A 20,863-nucleotide genomic window follows, 5' to 3' on the forward strand; every position below is an offset into this window, starting at 1 on the left:
ACATTCCAGGAAACTGAATCTGGGTGAGAAGTATACAAGTACTCTTATATATATGTAACTTTTCTGTATATCTAAAATTATTTCAAAATTAAGTTTATTTAAAAAGAAGTGTTGAGGAGTTCTACCTCCAGTATGGCAGAGTGAGATCTTAACAGACTGACCACCCTACAGATAACTGTAAAATCTGAACAAAGTACAAACAACAACAACTACCTAAGGGTTCTGGAGAGTGGACAAAACTTGGGAGATTTTGGAGAGGAATTGAAACTTCAAAGAAGCCACCAACACCCGGTGAGTTTCCCACTTTTAAGGCTTTAGTCTAGGGCATGCTGCACTCACACTGTGATGCAGGGTAGCTAAAACTTACAAAACCCCACGATCTTTTGCCTGAAGAAGCAGAGTACAGAGTCTAAGTCAGTACAACTAATGAAAAGTGAGTGAAAAATGGGGTGTGAGGGGACTCAAAAAGAAGCATGTCAGAAAAAGAAAGCTCCACATTCTGTGTACAGATGCCCTCCAAGCATCTAGCCAAATGCTGGACCCTACATGCATGGGATACATAGAGAGCAGCTTGAAACTAAAAGAATTGAACTGAGCTGCTGATCATCACAGGTGGGATAGAGCTTGTAACTTAACCTGATCAAATTAATTATCTGCTAAAACAGAAATATCAACACTGTTTTGAAAATAGAATAGAAGGCAATCTCTGAAACAAAGCATTCATAATATCCAGAATCCAATCTAAAATTCCTTGACATATAAATAACAAGGAATGAGAAAAAAATAATCAAAAAGCCAACTTTTAGATGGACCCATATATTAAATTACCAGAAAAGAACTTAGCACCTTAGCATGGTAGGTAAATAGAGAATCCAGTTGACAGTAATGAAAAGATAAGAAATCTTGGCAGAGAGATAGGAAATATTTTTAAAGGGTCAATGAAAAAATCTGAAATTAAAAACTATAACATCTTAGGCTGGGGTTGTGGCTCAGTGATAGAGCACTTGCCTCGCACATGTGAGGGCCTAGGTTCAATTCTCAGCACCACATATAAATAAATAAAATGTTGAAAACTAAAAAAATGTTAAAAGAAAAAAAATTAAAAAACTATAAAATCTTAAATAAAAATCTTCTGTATGGCCTTACTTAAGAATGGAAATGACAGTCAGTGAATTTGAAGATGCATCAATTCAAATTGTACAATATGAAGATCAGAGAAACCAAAACTTTTTTTAAAAAATGGAAAATGTATCAGGGACTTGTGGGATGGCATAAAATGGTATAATATACAAGTAATTGGAATTGCAGAAAGAGGAAAGAGAAGGAATGGAGAAGAAATACTTGAAGAAATAATGGTTAAAAACCTCCCAAATTTGGTAAAAGACTAAATGTACAGATTTCTTAAGTTCAGTGAACTCCAGAGTACATAAGTACAGAGCACAGAAGAAAACTACATCTTGTCATTATAGACAAACGACTATAAATCATATCTGAGAAAGTACTCAGAAAATCTTGAAAGTAGTCAGAGAAAAACAATATATTACATATGGAGAATAACAATTTGAATTATTGTAGACTTTTCATTAGAAACTATGGAGGTCAGAGGATAGTTAAAAAACAACTTCGAATGTTGAATTTTTCAGTCTTTCATGTATTGGAAGAGAAAACTTTAACCTAGTGTATAATATCCAGCAAAAATATTCCTCAAAAGTGATAGTAAAATAAAGATATTCTTTAACCATAAAAATTTATTGCCAGCAGACCTTCTCTACAAAAAAAAAATGAAGTCTTTCAGGCTGAAGTGATATTATATCAGAGGGAAGCTTGGATCTTTAAGTGATATTATATCAGAGGGAAGCTTGGATCTTTAAATATATACCATATATTTACATATTTCTACATGCACACATACTTACTAAATATTAAGGAGACTCTAGGCTATGATCAGTTTTAAATACCATTAGACTAGTAGCTCAAGAAGCAATCACTTGGGCTCAGTTACTACACTATCTATAATGAAACAAAAAATAAAAACTTACAGCTTTGAAATTTAATACTTGACAACTGCCTAAATCTATGAGAATTTCTTAGTTAGGTCAAACTGGGAGAAACAATGTGAACTTCCCATACTTTGGGGAACACGATAAACAACTCTTAAAAAGGACTAAAAGGAATTTCAAATCTCTATCAGCCTTCATATTCTATTAACAAACCTAGTACCTAAGCCAGGCTCAGTAGAGCACTCCTGTAATCCCAGGACTTGGGAGACTGAGACAGGATGATTGCAAGTTTGAGGCAGCCTCAGAAATTTAGTGAGGACCTGAACAATTTATCAAGACCCTGTCTCAAAGTTGAAAAAATAAAAAGAACATAGGATGTAGCTCAGTGGTAAAGTGCCCCTGGGTTCAACCCCCTTTGCAAAACAAACAAACAGAAAAACACCCTAGGATCTATGCCTACCAGAAAAAATGATGCTTATTTTAAAGGAAATACTTAAATCTGACAATGATTTATCTATAATAGGAATCAGAATAATATTTTAACTGAAGTATGAGTCTTAGACTATAATGTAGTCATAGACTACAAACTCGTGTTCGGGTTTATTTATAGATCAAATTAAAACTCACTTTAAGTTCACATGTTGACATGCTGGTAGAAAACAAAACTTTTTTCTTAAGGTGAAACCAGAATACAGGAGATTTTTGAGATGCCTCCAAAACAGTTGAAAGCCACCTCTAACTTTCAATTTATTGTAATCATTGCTAACATCATCTTTTTGCTATGCCCATAGTTGTTGCTTTACATCCAGAGATGTTCCAGCAAGTACAGTAAGGTATCTTTGCTGATGCAAATTCCTTCGTGTGTAGGACTCAGCCTCCCTAGTTGTTCCTTAAAACAATTTCTTCGAGTTCTTTCTGTTTTCTTAGGGCATCTGAACTGACATCTGGTTCCCACCTCACACTGAGGGATGATAGATCTCCATCCCCTCCATAATTTGAGAGAATCTTGCAATCTGTCTTGACCTTTTTCTTACCTCCACTACTATATTCTTCTCCTTTGGATCTTATTGTCTTTTTTAATGTTCTTAGGTGTTTATGAAACTCTGAGATAACCATTGATTTTGGAGTACTGAGGACTTGTGTCCTGTAGAAATGACTAGGATAAAGAATTCCAGAAGAAAGGGGAGTTCTGGATTCTTGTATAGAGCAAGGGGGAAAGGCAAAACAACACAAAATTAAACAAATCAATCTCCATAAATTAACCTGACACGTTCATAATTAGTTTATTTTGCTATCTATTCAAACAATGAACACTATATTGCAATAATAATAATGGTTCTAAAACTACATGCAGTTAATACGTTTACTTTTTTTATTGGTATGGTTAACTCTTCTATGCAACTGGAAAGTAAGATAGTGGAGGTTAGTGGCTAAAAAGGAGCAGAGGATTTTCCAAGGTTATTTTCTGTTTTATAATCTGAGTGCTGGTTACATGGATGTATTCAATTCATAAAATTTCTCAAGCTGTACACTTAAAAGCTATGCTGTTTTCTCTATATATTTGTCAGTTAAAAGTTTTTTTAAAAAAAGTATCTTAAATGTGCTGTTTTCTTTCACTGCTTTGAAAAAGTTAATGAGCCCAAAGAAAACATCTAGTCTATTTTTCAACACAGATTTTTGATAGATAAATAAATAAATATTTGACATAAATGAAACTAGAAAATCTGTTTTAGAAAAGAAAATATACCAGGAAGTAATAAGAAATTGTTAAAGATAGAAATTGTGTGGCTGGTGGTAAAAAAAATCGTTGACCAATTCTGAAAGATCATTTATGAAGAAAAATATTAAGCAACAAAGTTTGAAATAAATTACAAATATTTATGAAATACATTTTCCTGAAATAAGAAAATTTTTCCAATTTCTCTGAAAATTGGAAATATGATTTTTAAGGCTGTGAGAGATAACACTTTGGAAAAATAAACTTGAAATTATTTTTAACTTTGTGAATTAAATGCAACATTCACATCAAAAAATTATTAATAGTAATTTAGTTGTGAATAAATTCACATTGATCAAAAGGTTATAGTAAGTAGTAAGTTTTCTATAAACTAATTTCTTAAATTACAGTTTTTCTCTATGTATATAAAAGAAAACAATGCTTCTTTTCCTGATAAAGAACTGGTTTCTGGGCCAAGACATTTTTATCCATGTGCCAAATTTCTCTTTCATCTCAATATTTAGCATACTTTCTATCTATTATGATACTTATAACTGATTAAACACTGAGTGAGAATGATTAATCTAGTTTTATATGTGTAGGAACTGAGGATTAGGATAAGTACCTTGCCCATGATTATCATCTAGATTGCATATAATTTGGAAACCAGCTGTTTGGATTACAAATCAAGTACTCTTTTCACTACAAGACCTACTTTTCATGTAAAAGACCAGTAAAGTATAAAAAGGGGTCTATCTTGGATCCATCCAAAAGAATTTAACAAACCTACAAGGGCATTTCAGGGTCTTCCAGGACAAAATTATGCTGGTTTGCAGCTTACATGTATAACTTCTTCAGTAACAACAGGCTTGTTGATATTTTCATCTGGATTGGCAGCCTCAAAAATGTTAGCATAATTATTTTATGTGGTTTAATTTTTCTCTCCCATTTTCTTTGCAGTTCTCCAGAACAGAAGGACAAATGGCTCTCACTTCTTCAGAGGTATTTTTTAAGTATACTTATTTTTAATCTTTAGCCTGTAGAAATTGAATTAAACCATATTCTTCAGAAATGTGCCCCAAACTCTTCCCCTTAGTATAAATTGTTCATTTGCCCTCAAAATAAATTCTCATTTAGACCACCCACTACTCCTTGCTAAAAATAATTCCTTCTCATTACAGTGTTTCTTCTTTCTAGGAAGGAGAACACTGAAGTCCAAATAGATCATTTTAGACAAATATTAGTAATCTTTTCCATCTCTTGCTGTTGTCTCCAAGCTGCTACCAATTGGAGATAATTTTCTCCAAAATATGTATTGTTTCCAAAAATGCAAGGATTTCTGTGGAGCTCCACAAAAATCAGTTATGCCTACCATTGAGCATACAGACTAACATGGTCAACTTAAGCTCATTGGTTAGAACCCATAGTCCTTTCCTTGTTACTTCTTTTTTCCCTCTCCCTAAGCAGTGAGATAACCAAGATTTATACTCCACTGGAGAATGAAATGAGAAGTAAAAAAACATTTGCTTTGGTTTGACTTAGTAAAATGTTATGTATATTCTTGTATCAGACCTTTTCAGAGAAGACAAGGAGGCTTTAAAGATAAAAATGTCATCCAGAGGTGCCTGAACTTGATTATACTTCTCAATCCTCACTTGACATGGATTTTTTTTCCATGCCCATGCCTAATGTCTTGCAATCTTTTGTATTTATCTTTCAACCCATAATGTAATCTGACTTTGCTGAGTCTTTCACGTGTCTTTTTAAGAGTAGCATGTAAATAAATTGAAAATATTAGTAAAAATAAATTAAAAAACAAGCCATTAGTGAATACCATCTGACTGTCATTTTGGATTGTCATTGCATTTGATTAGATACATCAATCTAGAGAAAGAAAAGGACTATCCGAAGAGTATTCCCCTCAAAATCTTCGCCAAAGACATTGGGAACTGTGCTTATGTAAGTGTTCTAAGTGAGAAAATTAAACTCCAAGTCTATGTATAAGGCAGAAAACTCCATGGTTAAAAAGAGACAGGCAGGCAGGTAATGTACATACTATAGAAGGTAGGTGTCTGGAAATAGCATATAAAGGAAGATGCTTTCTCCTGGGTTTGTGTCTTTGTATGTATGAGAAGTAAAGGCTCAAGAAAAGGAAACAAGGAATTTGTATTAACTACAGTACTTAACATTTAAGCTTGTAAAGAATACTGTTTGTCAGATGTCTCTTCTTCCTCTGTCATATTTCTCTGAGATCTTTTCAGTAGCAGCTGCAGAGATTTGTAGTAAAATTATTTCCATAAGGAGGTATTTCCTTATTAGTATTAAGCAGGTTTTCTTTAAACTTGTCACTTCTTCAACTTAAAATAATTTTTAAAGCTTATTCTTTGAGTTTCTAGAGATTGAATCCCTCAAGTTAAAAAGTGGATGGTCTGGGAGAAATTAGATTTTTAAGGAATTGGCATGCTTCTACCTCATAATGTTTATCATATTGTTAAATGTTTAGTTTTTAACCCATGTTCCTATGTGTAATTTGTTGACTGAAATTGTAGTACAAGAGCCAAAATGTTATCAATGATAAACAAAATAAAAACATATATTTTTATGATACTATGGATTGTCATATTTCACACTTCTGACCAAAAGCAAAAGTTAAGCCAGCTGGGCCCAGTGGCACATGCCTGTAATCCCAGTGGTTTAGGAGGCTGAGGCAGGAGGATTGTGAGTTCAAAGCCAGCCTATTTTGTATTTTATTCAAAATAAATAAGATCCTGTCACTGAATAATACAAAATAGGGCTGGGGATGTGGCTCAGTGGTTGAATGCCCTGAATTCTGAATTCAATCCCCAGTATCCCCGCCACCCCGCAAAAAAAAAAAAAAAAAAAATGCAAAATTCTGACCAATTCCTGAGGTGTAGATATCATGGGAAAATTTTTTTTTAACATTTTATGTATGGAAGGTATATGCTTGAGAAAGAACCAATTCCCAATCATTTTGACAAAAGATGTGATGAAGGTGGGGTGCTCTGCTTCTATCACTAGGACCATGGATAAATCAAGAATGAAGTGAGGACAACTCTTTGGTTCTCTGAAGTAGATTTTATGGAAAGAGTTTCTTTGAGAGAGCCCTACTTCAGGGAAGAATGATTCCCCCAACAAGGGCTTTGTTTTTTAACCCATCCTTTATCTTTAGTGATACACAACCTGTCAGCTAATATGGAATGGAATACCCATATTTTCAGTTTTTTTCTCTTTTGTTATTTGTTTATACCCAATGAGCTCTTTCTTCTGAAACTAATTTGTTTTCTTTCCCATAAAGGTATGTAGACAAAAATACATTTCCTATAATTACTGTTTTGAAAATATATGCCTAATGTTAAGAAAAATTATCTTAGAAACAGGATAGATTCTTCACTATACAAAAGACAACATGAGTTTCTTTAAACTGAAGGGGAGCTCTTTCAGATGTTTAAAAAAAAAAAAAAAAGCCAGATGCCCTTTCTGAAATGGTACTTCAAGTTTAAGCCTGGCATGTAACATTCCTATGCTCTTGTGGTGGAAAACAGATTCTGGATTGGGTACTTCAGGACCTCCCTGTTGGATTGTGAGACACCGTAGACATTTTTGCATAATCCTTGGAGCTACTAGGAGTTTTTGTTTGGTTAATTTTTTGTTTGTTTCAGGAATTGAACCCAAGAGCGCTTAACCACTGAGCCACATCCTAGTATTTTATTTTGAAACAGGATCTCACTAAATTGCTTAGGGCCTCACTGAGTTGCTAAGGCTAACCTTGAACTTGGAGCTGCTGGGTTTAGCAAGGAACACTTGTTTAAAAATCAATGCATTTAAAATGCTTTTATTTAAAAACTGAAATTTAATAACAACTTTTAGAAGAAGTTTGTCCTGTCAACTAATTGGCTCAGAGGGAAGAAACAGTATAACAGAAGAACATGTGACAAATTATTAGTGGATTTCGCTTAGCTTATTTGTAATATATCCTTTTTGTGTTTTATATCATTTTGTTTCCATCTATGCTTCTTATTTGTGTTCTATCAAGAGACACAGTCTTAATTGCCAATTTATCTGATAATTATGTAAAACTTAAATGCATAGCAAACTTATTCGTGATAGGATAGTATTGTATATAATCTCTTTTGAGAATTTATTGAACTCTGTATGTAAATAAATCCTTTTATTTGTTGTAATTATTTGGGGAGGTGGGTTTGTTTGTTTGTTTGTTTGTTTGTTTCTGATACTGGAATTTGAACTCAGGGGTAATCCCCATCCCTATTTTGTATTTTATTTAGTGGCAGGGTCTTACTGAGTTACTTAGTGCCTTGCTTTTGCTGAGGCTAGGTTTGAACTCACTTTCCTCATGCCTCAGCCTCCCAGCTGCTGGGATTACAGGGTATGCCACCATACCCAGCTGTTGTGATTATTTTTAATTAGCAGTTCTCAATGAAGTTGAGCACAGAACTATTATAGGTACTCAAAGACAGAGTTGATAAAAGAATTGAGCTTTCTAAAATTTTAATTTTTTTAGATTCAATTTTAAGTACTCTAAATATTTTCAACATTGAAAATCTTAGTAGCCACAATGCCAGACATAGAAAGTACTCAATAAGTTTTAAATGTAGTTTGTAACCAGTTCTTATTCCAATTTTACACCATGCAAAGAAATAAACTATAGTGAAAACAGTATTTAGGAAGAAATAGAAATACATCGCTTTTCGTTTTTTTATTTCCTTTGCATTATGGAAATACAATTATGGCAGTGAAACAGAAGAATAGCTGATTTTTGTGGGTATGTGATTGGGAGATCGGGGTTTATGTACTCTCTCTGAAATAGTATTTTTTTTACTTACTTAAGTTCTTATATTTTGTGAGGCCACATATCCTTTAAGAAAAATAAATGTTTTATCAGAAGGCATAATATATCAAGGAGTGAAAGTAAATTACAGTCAAATGTTTATGTTCTGTTTAAGTCTTGTGCTTTACTATGGCCACACTTGAAATCAGAATTTGCCTTTTGATAGTCATTTGACAATTATTTGTTCATCTATTTTAATATCCTTTATTTATAGCTGTATTTCTTTTTTTCCCCACAGTCTAAAACTATAACAGTAATGAATTCAGATACAGCGAGTGAAGTTATCAACATGTCATTATCAATGCTAGGGATAACTGTAAGTTACTATGATAGATATTCCTAATTATAAAGAAACTTTGATACTGTAAATTCAAAGTAACATTTAGTAATTTAGATGTAAATTATCCCTTCTATCATAAGATGGCTCATTATTAGCGTACTGATGACGAAGCGTACTGAAGGATTTGCTGTGAGCCATATTGACTGGCTGCAGGTCCTGAGGTTAAGATGGCTGATTCTGCTAGTTAATAAAATAATAGCTTTGAATTAGATCATGGGTTTGGAAAGCCTTAGTGTACATATCATACTCTTCCTTCTTTTCTGGGGCAGAGGCAAGTTTTTGAAATTTTATTGTTGGAAAAGATTGGAATATTCAAGGATGAGGTATAGGGGAAAAAGATTAGGAAAGTTTTCCTTATTGCTTTCCTACATGTTACATAAACACCACGCAATTAGTAATTTTAGTAAAAAGAGTAATTTTTAGAAGGGTGATGTTTTACTCAACTTTTCATTACTGTGACCAAAAGACTGCATGACAACAACATAGAGAAGAAAAAGTTTACTTTGGCTCATGGTATCAGAGGTTCAGTCCATGATTGTCTGACTCCTTATCTCTTGGCTCAAGGTGAGGCAGAATGTCATCGTGGAAGGGAGAGGTGGAGGAAAGCAGCTCAGAACATGACGCCAGAAAGTAGAGTGAGAGCTCCCTTTACCAGGACAAATTATATACTCCAAAGACTTGCCCCCAGTGACCAGATTTCCACTAACCTCCTCCCATCATCCTACAGTTACCACCCAGTTAATCCATCTCAATGGATTAACCCACTGATTAGGTTACACCTCTCAAAATCTAATCATTTCATTCTTGCACCATCTCACACATTAGATTTCAGGGGATACTTCATATCTAAACCACAACATATGAAAACATTAGAACATTTTTAAATTATTAAAACACTCTATTAAGTTATGACATGACACATTTAAGACATTATTGAATTTATATTTTCTCTTACATAGTACTGTACAAAGGCCACTAAGAATTCAGGGCATGCATTCTGCCATCATGTATAACAAATCAGAATTTTTTTAAAAAAATTACACAGTATTGATACGGACATGAAACAAATTCTCATGAATTAGAAAGGTAATGTAAATTGCTGTTATTTATTAGTGAAAATTGTTTATTTAATATATATGGTACTCCTCAACAAGTAGCATAGACCTATAGAAACTGCTGTACCTTTGAATCATGATAGCATATACTTATATGATAGCATAAGACTACAGCTGTGTTGATCCATACAGTTGAAATCTGGGTGCTAGGAGGAAAGAGGACATACTTTCAAAATGAAATAAATAATAAAGTTTGAGAAAAATTGGTTTCTAGGGACCAAACACAATTTTAATTTTAGTTTCATTACATCCAGTTTAACTAACAGAACAAAATATCATATAAGTATTAAATAGAAGTAATATCAGTGTAACATATCACATGTATAAAGACTTACAAGAGAAATATGTAGAACTTATAACAAAATAAAAAATTATGGAGGACATAATGTATTTCATTCTGCACACTATGTGTGTAAATAAAACTCATAATTGCAAAGACAACCATTTTATCTCATTTGATGTATAGTATTTCCCCATAAAAATTTTATCATGTTTTTTTTTTCAATAAATCAAACCAAATACAATTTTTTTTTCTAAAATTTATCTGGGAAGTAAAATACGTAAAATATTCCCAACCTTCTTTTTTTTTTATTGGTTGTTCAAAACATTACAAAGCTCTTGACATATCATATTTCATAGTTATTGTTATGTGACATTAATGTATATTATGAAACCATATTGTAATAATACAAACCAATAAATCATAATGTCAACAAAAAAAAGAATTCAAGGCAACCAAAATTCGAGATAAGAAATATATTTCATTAGTAAAATTTAGTAACATTTAAAATGTAATTAAATTTTATTTACACCAGGTAAAGCAGGTACATCGGCATTGATTTCCTACTTACATATATAATTCATAACTCAATTTCTTTTTTGTATTCTCCTCTAAATAAAGTGATCAATCTGCTCAGACCAAAAAAAAATTGAAAAAAAGAAGTCACATTAACTTAAGAATTGAGGCTGTTAGTTATAACATATTTTTAAGTGTTTTCAGACTACGTAAAAAGATTAGGTTGTTCTTACTCTTTTATTAGGGGATGAGCAGATAGCAGTTTGTATGGTATTCTATATACCTAGGACCTTTTATTATATTTGCCTTTTGATAGTCATTTGACAATTATTTGTTCACCTATCTTAACATGATTTTTTATTAGAGGTTAAAGACAAGCATATGAAATATTGATAACAGAGTTGATTATTTTTGTTCCAACTTCCATTTAAAACATTTTGATTTATTCCACAGGACTCAGCAAAGTCTATAAAATTTAGTTTTATTTCTTTGAAGTGGGATTTATAGTCTTGCTGGGTTTAAATTCTCCTAGTGAACAATTTTATTATTTTCCATGACTGGGCCTAGTCTCTAGGTAGAATTCTTATCCTTTCTGTTCCAGGACTGGACTTGCCCAAACCAAAGCCAATACAACTGCCAACTACCTATCTCCTCAAAGCCTTTTGGTCATTCTAATTAATAATCACCTCTGATATTTTACTTTTTAATCATAGATACAGAGGTGTTTGTGGCTTGCTGGGTAACAGGTTGACTTTGCAGAAGCGTGTTACATTCTTTGAGAAGTCCAGAGATATTACTGAAGTGAGGACTCTAAAGAACTAAAGATTAGCTTTGTAGAAAAAGGAAGTTTGTTCTTTGTAAAAGGACCTGGCTTCAATTTCACCTTCCATGGGCTTACCTTTATAGTGAATGTCCAATTCCATTATGTTTGTGGATCCCTAGACATCAGTGGTGGGGGCAGAATTTCCAAGTCCTTTTGGGGAATGGGAGATGGGTTGTAGGAATCAGCACTGCCATCTTTAAAAAAAATAATAATATCCACTGTCCCAGGAACCTGAATAGCATTTATAATTTTTCTAAATCTTCCTCTTTGCAAAGCTTAAAAATGCCAATACTGTGTCTTCATTCAAGTACTAGACAGAAGATTAATTGTGACTTTTAGTTTTTTTATCTCCAAGGGCTCTGAGAGAGATTACCAGTTATGGGTCAATTCTGGAAAAGAAGCAGCACCATATCCACTCATTGGTAAGTTCTGTGAAAATCTAAGACACTAATATGTTTTAATTATAATATATTTTAATTATAATTCTAAGTGTCTCAGAGCTCGTCATATGATCCTAAGCTTAAATACTATCAAATCTCAGGTGTTGTGCATTCATTAAATGTATATTAAACATTTGCTTTGTGCTTGACAGTAGTATCTTTTTACTCAAGCAACTAATGGTATAGTCAGGAGGACAAGTGTAAATTTTCCTCTTTGCTTTTTCACTTTACAATTAAAGCTATCTTGCCAAGCTAATTATCACTATAAGAAAGCAATAAATATTAGTATCCCATATTAATTTCTCAAAGTTCCTATTCCCTTTCTCACATTTTACTACATTGGCTCGGTGGAAGACCATAATGCAATCATGCATCTCATCCAACATTAGATGTATAATACCTGTCTGTGCCACTTTTTACCTTTCCTAGGTATCAAAGAAAAATAGATTAAATCTTTATGACTACTAAAAGTCTTAATTTGCTAACTACTATTTCACTTACTACTATTACTCTAGCTAAATTTTTCAGCCTTTGTTTTGGGGAATTATTAATAGGTTACACTTCACCTTATTTTAACTAATTAGCTAAAAAAATTTCTTGATAAGTAATTTCATTTATTGCCTTAGAAATACAGGTATTAAAGTAAGGGACAGTATCTATAGCAGCTCTTGAGATGATATTTTTCAACATTGTTTAAATCATGTCTTATGTAATCCTTCCATCATCAATGATGATCACTGTTGTATAATTCAGACTGTTTCAAGTAAGCTGAGTCATCTAAAGCCAGACTTTTCTGTGAAATCTTTCTATGTATTCTAATGCTTATACTTAGAATATAGAAAGTTGTCATGCATATAACTAAAGACAAAACTGCTTACACTTCAGGGTTTATTTTTTATCTTGTCATTTTTGTAAAAGTGAATGAGCAACAATGAAAGTAGTCATTACAAAATCAAATATATACTTAAATTGTTATTTTAATAAATTCATTAAATCTAGGTGGATGATAGTAACTTAAACAGTTTCAAATTTTCATTACCAGCTCTTACTGAAAAATCATGGGACATGATTTACATGTGATTTTTTTAATTATACATTTTAAATATGACTTGCAAAACAGCTGTACATTAGTAGTTGGCTATTTTGATAAATGAATTTTGTATTACTGCTGTAATAGAAACCATATTTGTCTTAATCCCTGGAAGTTACTGTAATGTGGAAATATTGATAACATTTACATTGTATGCCTATGCCACTGGAAAGGAAGAGTAAGAATTCATTAAGTTATATTCAGTATTAAAAATAGAACTTACTCTGTGTATTTAAAAAGTCAATAACATGATGTTAACTTGAGGATTACAAGGGGATATTTCCTTAGAGTACTGCAGAGCAAAAATCACATTGCAGTCATGTCTCCAAGGTTTAGTTTTTCTAGTTTATAAATTTCTTGTTATACCTGTGTCTGTGTTTCTAATCTGCAGTCTTCTGACTTTAGCCTATGAACACCAACCTAGCCTAGCACTGGAAGGGAAACATAAATAAAACAAATTAGTCCCAAGGCTCTTGAATAACAAGTTTTATAATTATTAAAAGTGAATGAAATGTCTTTGGTGAACATGCTAGATAATAGTAGTAGTGATACTTGACATATGTAGTTTTTTGTCCCTATTTAACTATTAGCCACTAATGTTTACTTATTTGATCCTCGTAATACTTGTGATAGTTATGTAAAAATTTTAAATCGTGAATTTGAGGCTGAAGAGTGACAATAGATTTCTGAAGATTGACAGATCTAGTTAGTATCAAATGAGAAACTCAAATGCCTCTAAATGATAGATACAAACAGAGGGTTGGGGTTGTGGCTCAGTAGTAGAGCACTTGCCTAGCATGTGTGAGGCACTGGGTTCAATCCTTAGCACCACATAGACATAAATAAATAAATATAGGCATTGTGTTCATGTACAACTAAAAAAAATTTAAAAAAAATTGAAAGACAGACTGATCATTGCAATCATTTTCTGCACTGAATTTTGATCTAAAATTTTTATTGTATGAGATTCACTTTCCATGTAATCATTTGAAATAAGATATTCATTAAAGATTTTTTCCCTTCTTTCCCTTCTCACCATAAAAGTATTTTGGTAGGTCCACCTGTGCGTGGTGGTCATTCAGTCAACAAAAGGATTCTTTATACTACAAGTCCCGGGAGTATAAATTGCAATACATATAAGTTTGTAACAAACATGTTCACAGTATTGTATTAGTCAACCTGAAGAATACATTTAGATTTTTCTCTTTGTAGGGCATGAATATCCCTATGGAATTAAAATGAGCCATCTTCGAGACACTATTCTTCTGGCACAGGGATCAAAGGACTCTGCCTCCCCTGCCAACCTGCAAGAGCCCTTCCTTATGGAACAGCTGCCCCGAGAGATGCAGTGTCAGTTCATCCTGAAGCCCAGCCGCCTGGCTGTGGCCCATCAACTGAGTGGTGAGTTGTTTCTCCTCCTTCATAGAGTCTTCTCTCAGCAAAAGTTTTCATTCTTTTTTATCATTTTTTATTTGTTCTAATTAGTTGTACATGACAGCAGAATGCATTTCAGTTCGTTGTACACAAATGAAGCACAGCTTTTCATTTCTCTGGTAGTAGAGTTGCACCAAATGTGCAGTAATACATGTACCTAGCATAATGATGTTCATCTCATCCTACCATCTTTCCTGCCCCCATGTCCCCTCCCTTCCACTCCCTCCCCTTTACCCAAAGTTCCTCCATTCTTTCCATGCCCACCCCCCATCCCCATTATGGATCAGAATCCACTTATCAGGGAGAACATTCAGCCTTTGATTTTTGAGGATTAAAAAGTTTTCACTCTTGAACATGAATTTAATACAAAGACCCAAACCAAATTTCCACCCAGGTGAAATACTTTCTTTTGAATTTGCTAATAAGTGTTTTAAAAAGAAAAGGTGGCATTTTAGGGGGAAAAAAGTTAGTTTTATAAATCAGCAATAGGCATCATTTACTTATATTCAGCAGCAAGTAATAATACAGTCAGTCCCTTCTTTTTTCTTTCCCCCTGTAACCTTAGGCCCAGTGCAGAGTCAAAGGCATAGGCAATGCTACAGGTGTTTCAATGCTTTCTTTGTATTCTAACACATGCCACTGTGTGTTTCCCCTAAGTGGTCACATCATAAAAAGGAGGTTGTCAGTGATGTGAGTCAGAAGACTATGATGCCTTACATGGATCTTGGTACTGATAAGTATGGGAATACTAACGTGAATTTCTACAGAAGTCTCTCATTGGCCTACTCATTCTGATATGTGTTTCCTTTTTCTTTTAACTACTTCATAAAAAGGTCCTAGCATGGTAACAGTGATGTTCAATGTAAAAGCAACATAATTTGTCTTCATCCAAGCTTGAGCTGAAGCTTATTCTGAAAGTAAGATGTATAAAAAACAAAAAAATGATAACAAAAAATGTGTGATAGAAAATTGATACTGCCTTTGTCAATTTAAACCTTCTGAGAAATCCAGTGAACAGTGCCATTGGTTTTTACAGATAAGTAATAAGTCTAAGAGAAAGCATGGACCTTGGGAGATCACTTTCCACCCGCCCTGCCACATGTCAGATTATTAGCATCATCTGAATGCCAGATGAAATTCTGAAACTCTTATCTGTGTGTGATCCAATTAGTGTAGCATTAATGAGAAAGTAGCTGATACTGTTTTTAATCTCATTACATAATACGCTTACTTTAAGAAAAATTTGTAACGATCCAACAAATTAAATCTTTACTTATTATAAAGGTTTTTCTTGCTTTAAGTATTGATAACATCATCTTCCTCTAATGCATTTTAAATTTAATTCATATTTTTATTTTCATACTAAAATAACTAGTTTTTAAAATAATTGCAGCATAAGTGTGAAACTTAATTTAACTGTTAATCTCTTTGATTTTTATTGGGGCAAGTTGTAACAACCTTTTCTCCTTTTTATTCAGCCTCTGTTCTTTATTCTTCCTTTATAGAAGCTCATATTACTTCTTTTTCTAATCCATTGAGCTCTACCACTTTCTCCATCTATTATATTAGTTACCTCCTATTTTTACTCTTCCCTCCATATCCAACTTAAATTCTATGGTGATCATGATAATCTTTCTTACAGACAACCTCATCTTTCTTCATCCTTCTTCCTGCTTTCCTGTGCACCTAATAATATTCCATCTCTCAATGAACTCTGAGTACTGCTAGATAAAACCATATAGCAGAAGGGTAGTTTGGTACCACTATTGACCAACCTCAAATGCCCACTCCATATTAGCTGGGCAATCTTAACTTTGCTTTCCTAAAATATTTTCCAGTTCAAATCTTTGACCTGTTTTATACAGACACACACACACACACACACACACACACACACACACACACACAGTCAACCTTGCCATTTTCTGAGGATGACCTTAGCTCAAACTTTATACTTTACTGAAGTTGTCAATAGGTCAGTTGTCTTGCATTAGTTATCATTTTCTCTCCTATAATGGTAAATTGAATTTTGGATTCTGAGGCTATTTGTTCACATTCATGGGCCATTTTGAGGATGCTACAGTGATATGGTGTTCCTTTCATTAAAATGAGAAGGCAGATATTCTGGCCCATTTTTCCCAGCCTGGATTAGCAATTGGCACATACAAACCAGTATTCAATAAATAGTTGTTAAACAAAATAATAGATCTGTTAGCTGAAGAGAATAATATCTGACTATTCTACTTTTACACCCATGTTTTATTAAAACTATTTCTCATGTCAATTTAGTTTAATTAATAATCACAAGTCAGAAATCCTAAGAGTTTTGCCCAATTTTGCCATTGACTTGCTCAGTTTAATTTCAGGCATCCTCTGCTTAGTTCCTGTCTGTTCTGCTTAGTACTTGTCTATTAGAAGTTAGGATAGTAGTAGTTCCCACTTTAGAGGATTTGTAGCAAATGGGTAAAGGAATGAATACATGCCACTAATGCCAAAGCTAAGCATCCAAATCACCTGTGTAATTAAAGATTACAGATGAACCACTTATTTTTTTCAATTCATAAGATTTTGATTCGGGGGAAAAATGAGAGTTCATAACCCACTTGAATCAAATGTATGAAATATGATATGTCAAGAGCTATGTAATGTTTTGAACAGCTAATAAAAAAAGAAAAAAAAAAGAAGATTTTGATTAACAACAGCTTTTGAAATCACTAGTTTAATCAGATCTTAATCAGCAGAATTTCTGTATGGGGTAAAATTTGGGAGAGATGAATGGGTTCAAATTAGTTATACATGACAGTAGAATGTATTTTGGCACATCATAAATGGAGTATCATTCTTCTGGTTGGACATGATGTAGAATGACACCAGTCATGTAATAATATTTGCACATAGGGTAACTATGTCCAGTTGATTATATTATCCTTCCTACCTTTATACCCTCTTCACTGCCCTCTGTGCAATCCAGAATACCTCTAATCTTCCCCGGCTCTCCACATTGTGAATTAGCATCTGTATATCAAAGATAATATTTGGCCTTTGGTTCTTTTTTTTTTTAAAGAGAGAGAGAGAATTTTTTTAATATTTATTTTTCAGTTATTGGCGGACACAACATCTTTGTTTGTATGTGGTGCTGAGGATCGAACCTGGGCCACACGCATGCCAGGCGAGCGCGCTACTGCTTGAGCCACATTCCCAGCCCAAGGCCTTTGGTTCTTTATGATTGGCTTATTTCACTTAGCGCATGATATTTTCCAGCTCCATCCATTTACAGGAAAATACCATCATTTAATTATTCTTTAGGGCTGAGTAATATTCCATTGTCTTTATACACCACATTTTCTTTATTCATTTATCCATTGAAGGGTACCTAGTTTGGTTCCATAGCTTAGCTATTGTGAATTGTGCTATAAACACTGATGTGGTTGTGTCATTATAGTATGCTGATTTTAATTCCTTTGGGTATAAACCAAATGGTGATTCCATTCCAGGTTTTATAAGGAATCTCCATACTGCTTTGCAGAGTGGTTGCACCAATTTGCAGTCCCACCAGCTTTTTCCCCCACAGACTCACCAAGATTTATTGTTGCTTGTATTCTTAATAATTGCCATTCTAACTTTAGTGAGATGAAATCTCATGTAGTTCTGATTTGCATTTCTCTGATTTCTAGAGATGTTGAACATTTTTTCATATATTTGTTATCAGTTGTATTTCTTCATCTGTGAAGTATCTATTCTGTTCTTTAGCCCATTTATTAAATGGGGTGTGTGTGTTTGTGTGTGTGTGTTAAGTTTTTTGAGTCTCCAGGTGTTAGAGCTTCTATTTTTTTGTTTTATCATTGATTTCTAATTTCATTCCATTATAATGTGATAGAATGCAGGGTATTATCTCTATTTTTTTGTATTTGCTAAGAGTTGCTTTGTGGCTTAAGATGTGGTCTGTTTTAGAGAAGGATCCATGAGCTGCTGAGAAGAAAGTGTATTCCATCATTGATGGATGAAATATTCTATATATGTCTGTTAAGTCTAAATTATTGATTGTATTATTTAGTTCTGTAGTTTCTTTGATAAGTTTTTGTTTGGAGGATCTATCCAGTGATAAGAAAGGTATGTTAAAGTCACCAAGTATTATTGTGTTGTGGTATATTTGATTATTGAAATTGAGAAGGGTTTGTTTGATATACGTAGATGCTCCATTGTTGGGGCATAAATATTTACAATTGTTTATTATATCTTATTGATTTATCATTCCTTTAAGCAGTGTGAAATGTCCTTCTTTGGCATGAAGTCCACTTTATCAGAAAAGTTAATCTGACATGAGATAGAAACCCCTGTTGTTTATGCTATCCATGGAGTGATATGTTTTTTCCCATCCTTTCACCTTCAGTCTATGGATATCTTTAACGATGAGGTGAGTCTCTTGGAGACAGTATATTGTTGGGTCTTGTTTTTTATTTCAATCTGCCAGTCCTATGTCTTTTAATTGATGAATATAGGCCATTAATGTTCAGTGTTATTATTTAGAAATGATTTGTATTCCCATTCATTTTTGTTTGTTTCTGGTTATTAATTTGAATTTCTCTTTTGGTTGACTATTCCTATAGTGTAGTTCCTTTCTTTGCTGGTTTTCACTTTTTTTCCATTTCATCTTCATGGAATATTTTGTTAAGAATGTTCTATAGCTCAGACTTTCTAGTCAGGCTTTCTTTTAACTTTTATTTGTCAGTGAAGATTTTTATTTCATCTTCAAAACTGAAGTTAATTTTGTTGGTTGTAGAATTGTTGGTTGGCATTCGTTTTCTTTCAGAGTTTGGTATACATTATTCTAGGACCATCTAGCTTTGAGGGTCTGGGTTGAGAAATCAGCTCAGATCTGAATTGGTTTCCCCTGTGTATAATCTGATATTTTTCTCCCATCACCTTTAAAATTCTGTCCTTAGTCTGTATGTTGGGCATTTTCTTTATAATGTGCCTTGGTGTGGGCCTGTTGTAATTTTGTACATTTATGGTTCTGTAAACATCTTGTACTTAATTTTTCATTTTATTCTTTAGATTGGGGAAATTTTCTGATATTATTTTATTTTGAAGATCATGCATTCCTTTGGCTTGTATCTCTGCACCTTCATCTATCTCCATAAACCTTAAATTTGGTCTTTTCATGTTATCCCATAATTCTTGGAAGTTCTGTTCATGGTTTCTTAACATCTTCTCTCTGTGGTCAACTCTGTTTTCAAGATTATATATTTTGTCTTCGTTGCCTGAGATTCTGTCTTCCAAGTGTTCTTGTCTATTGGTGATGCTTTCCATTGAATTTTTAATTTTTTATTGATTACTTCATTTCTAGGATTTCTGCTTAATTTCTTTTCAGAATCTTTATCTCTTTAATGAAGTGATCTTTCATCTCCTGAATTTTATCTCTGATTTCACTCCTTACATTATCCTTTTTGTCTCAGATCAACTTAACTATGTATATTCTAAATTCCTTCTCTTGCATTTCTTCTACTGTGGTATCAGTGGATTCTATTATTGGACCATCTTGTTTGTTCGGAATTATTTTTTTCCTTGGTTTTTCATGTTGTTTGTGTGTCTTCCCATCTAGCAGTGTGGATCTGAGGAAGTACAGTTTCTGCCCTATAAACTTATTGTGTCCCTGAAGGTTTCCAGTACCTTTCCTTTAAGGGGGAGACAAATAATAACAGCACCCAATGCAAACAATATGCAGACTTAAACCAGATAGCCCCTATTAAGATGTCTACAGTTTTGGGACAATCAACAGAAATTATATATTCAATTATTGTCTACAATATAAATAGTAAATTTACAAAAAGGGTTTACAATTTCAAATGGTGGACAAAGAGAGAACAGAAGTGTTGTAGGATATAATGTTTGTGAGGAAAGAGGAGAGAAGTCAGAAGTAAAAAATTATAGGAGGAGTGAAAGAGGAATTAATAGAGATTGACTGTTGTTAGCAAGAGAAAAGAGAGAAAGAATTTAGGGAAACAGATAAGTGAGAGGAAAACATATATGTACAATAAAAATTTTAAAGAGGAGGAGGAAAAAAGCAAAAATGAAGGAATGCACAATAAAACTGTAATATGCTATTCAGAGATCCCAGCCCTCTAACTGATGCATGAAAAATACTTGGTTTCAAAAGTGGTAGAAATGTGAGAGAAAAGAAATAAAGTATCTCAATGAAAAAATGAACAATTGTTTCCATTGGAGTTAATGAGTTGCTCAG

General features: G+C 33.2%; 1 protein-coding gene across 4 annotated transcripts in view; it reads left to right on the forward strand.

The window, feature by feature from the left end:
* Positions 1–20,863, forward strand: part of Arhgap20 (Rho GTPase activating protein 20) — a 109,323-nt gene that overhangs the window by 66,897 nt on the left and 21,563 nt on the right. For 3 of the 4 annotated variants that reach the window (XM_046467106.2, XM_058586453.1, XM_058586452.1), the window contains exons 5-9: positions 4,678–4,719; positions 5,592–5,676; positions 8,823–8,900; positions 12,014–12,080; positions 14,401–14,589. In XM_046467106.2, coding sequence (XP_046323062.1) covers positions 4,678–4,719; positions 5,592–5,676; positions 8,823–8,900; positions 12,014–12,080; positions 14,401–14,589 — 461 coding nt within the window. Of the gene's footprint in view, positions 1–171; positions 292–4,677; positions 4,720–5,591; positions 5,677–8,822; positions 8,901–12,013; positions 12,081–14,400; positions 14,590–20,863 lie in introns of all 4 variants that reach the window. The other variant, XM_058586461.1, reaches the window with a different exon arrangement.

This window comes from Marmota monax, unplaced genomic scaffold, assembly GCF_021218885.2.
Source record: "Marmota monax isolate L192 unplaced genomic scaffold, Marmota_monax_Labrador192_F-V1.1 WCK01_AAM20220418_F8-fsc00045, whole genome shotgun sequence".
NCBI lineage: Eukaryota > Metazoa > Chordata > Mammalia > Rodentia > Sciuridae > Marmota > Marmota monax.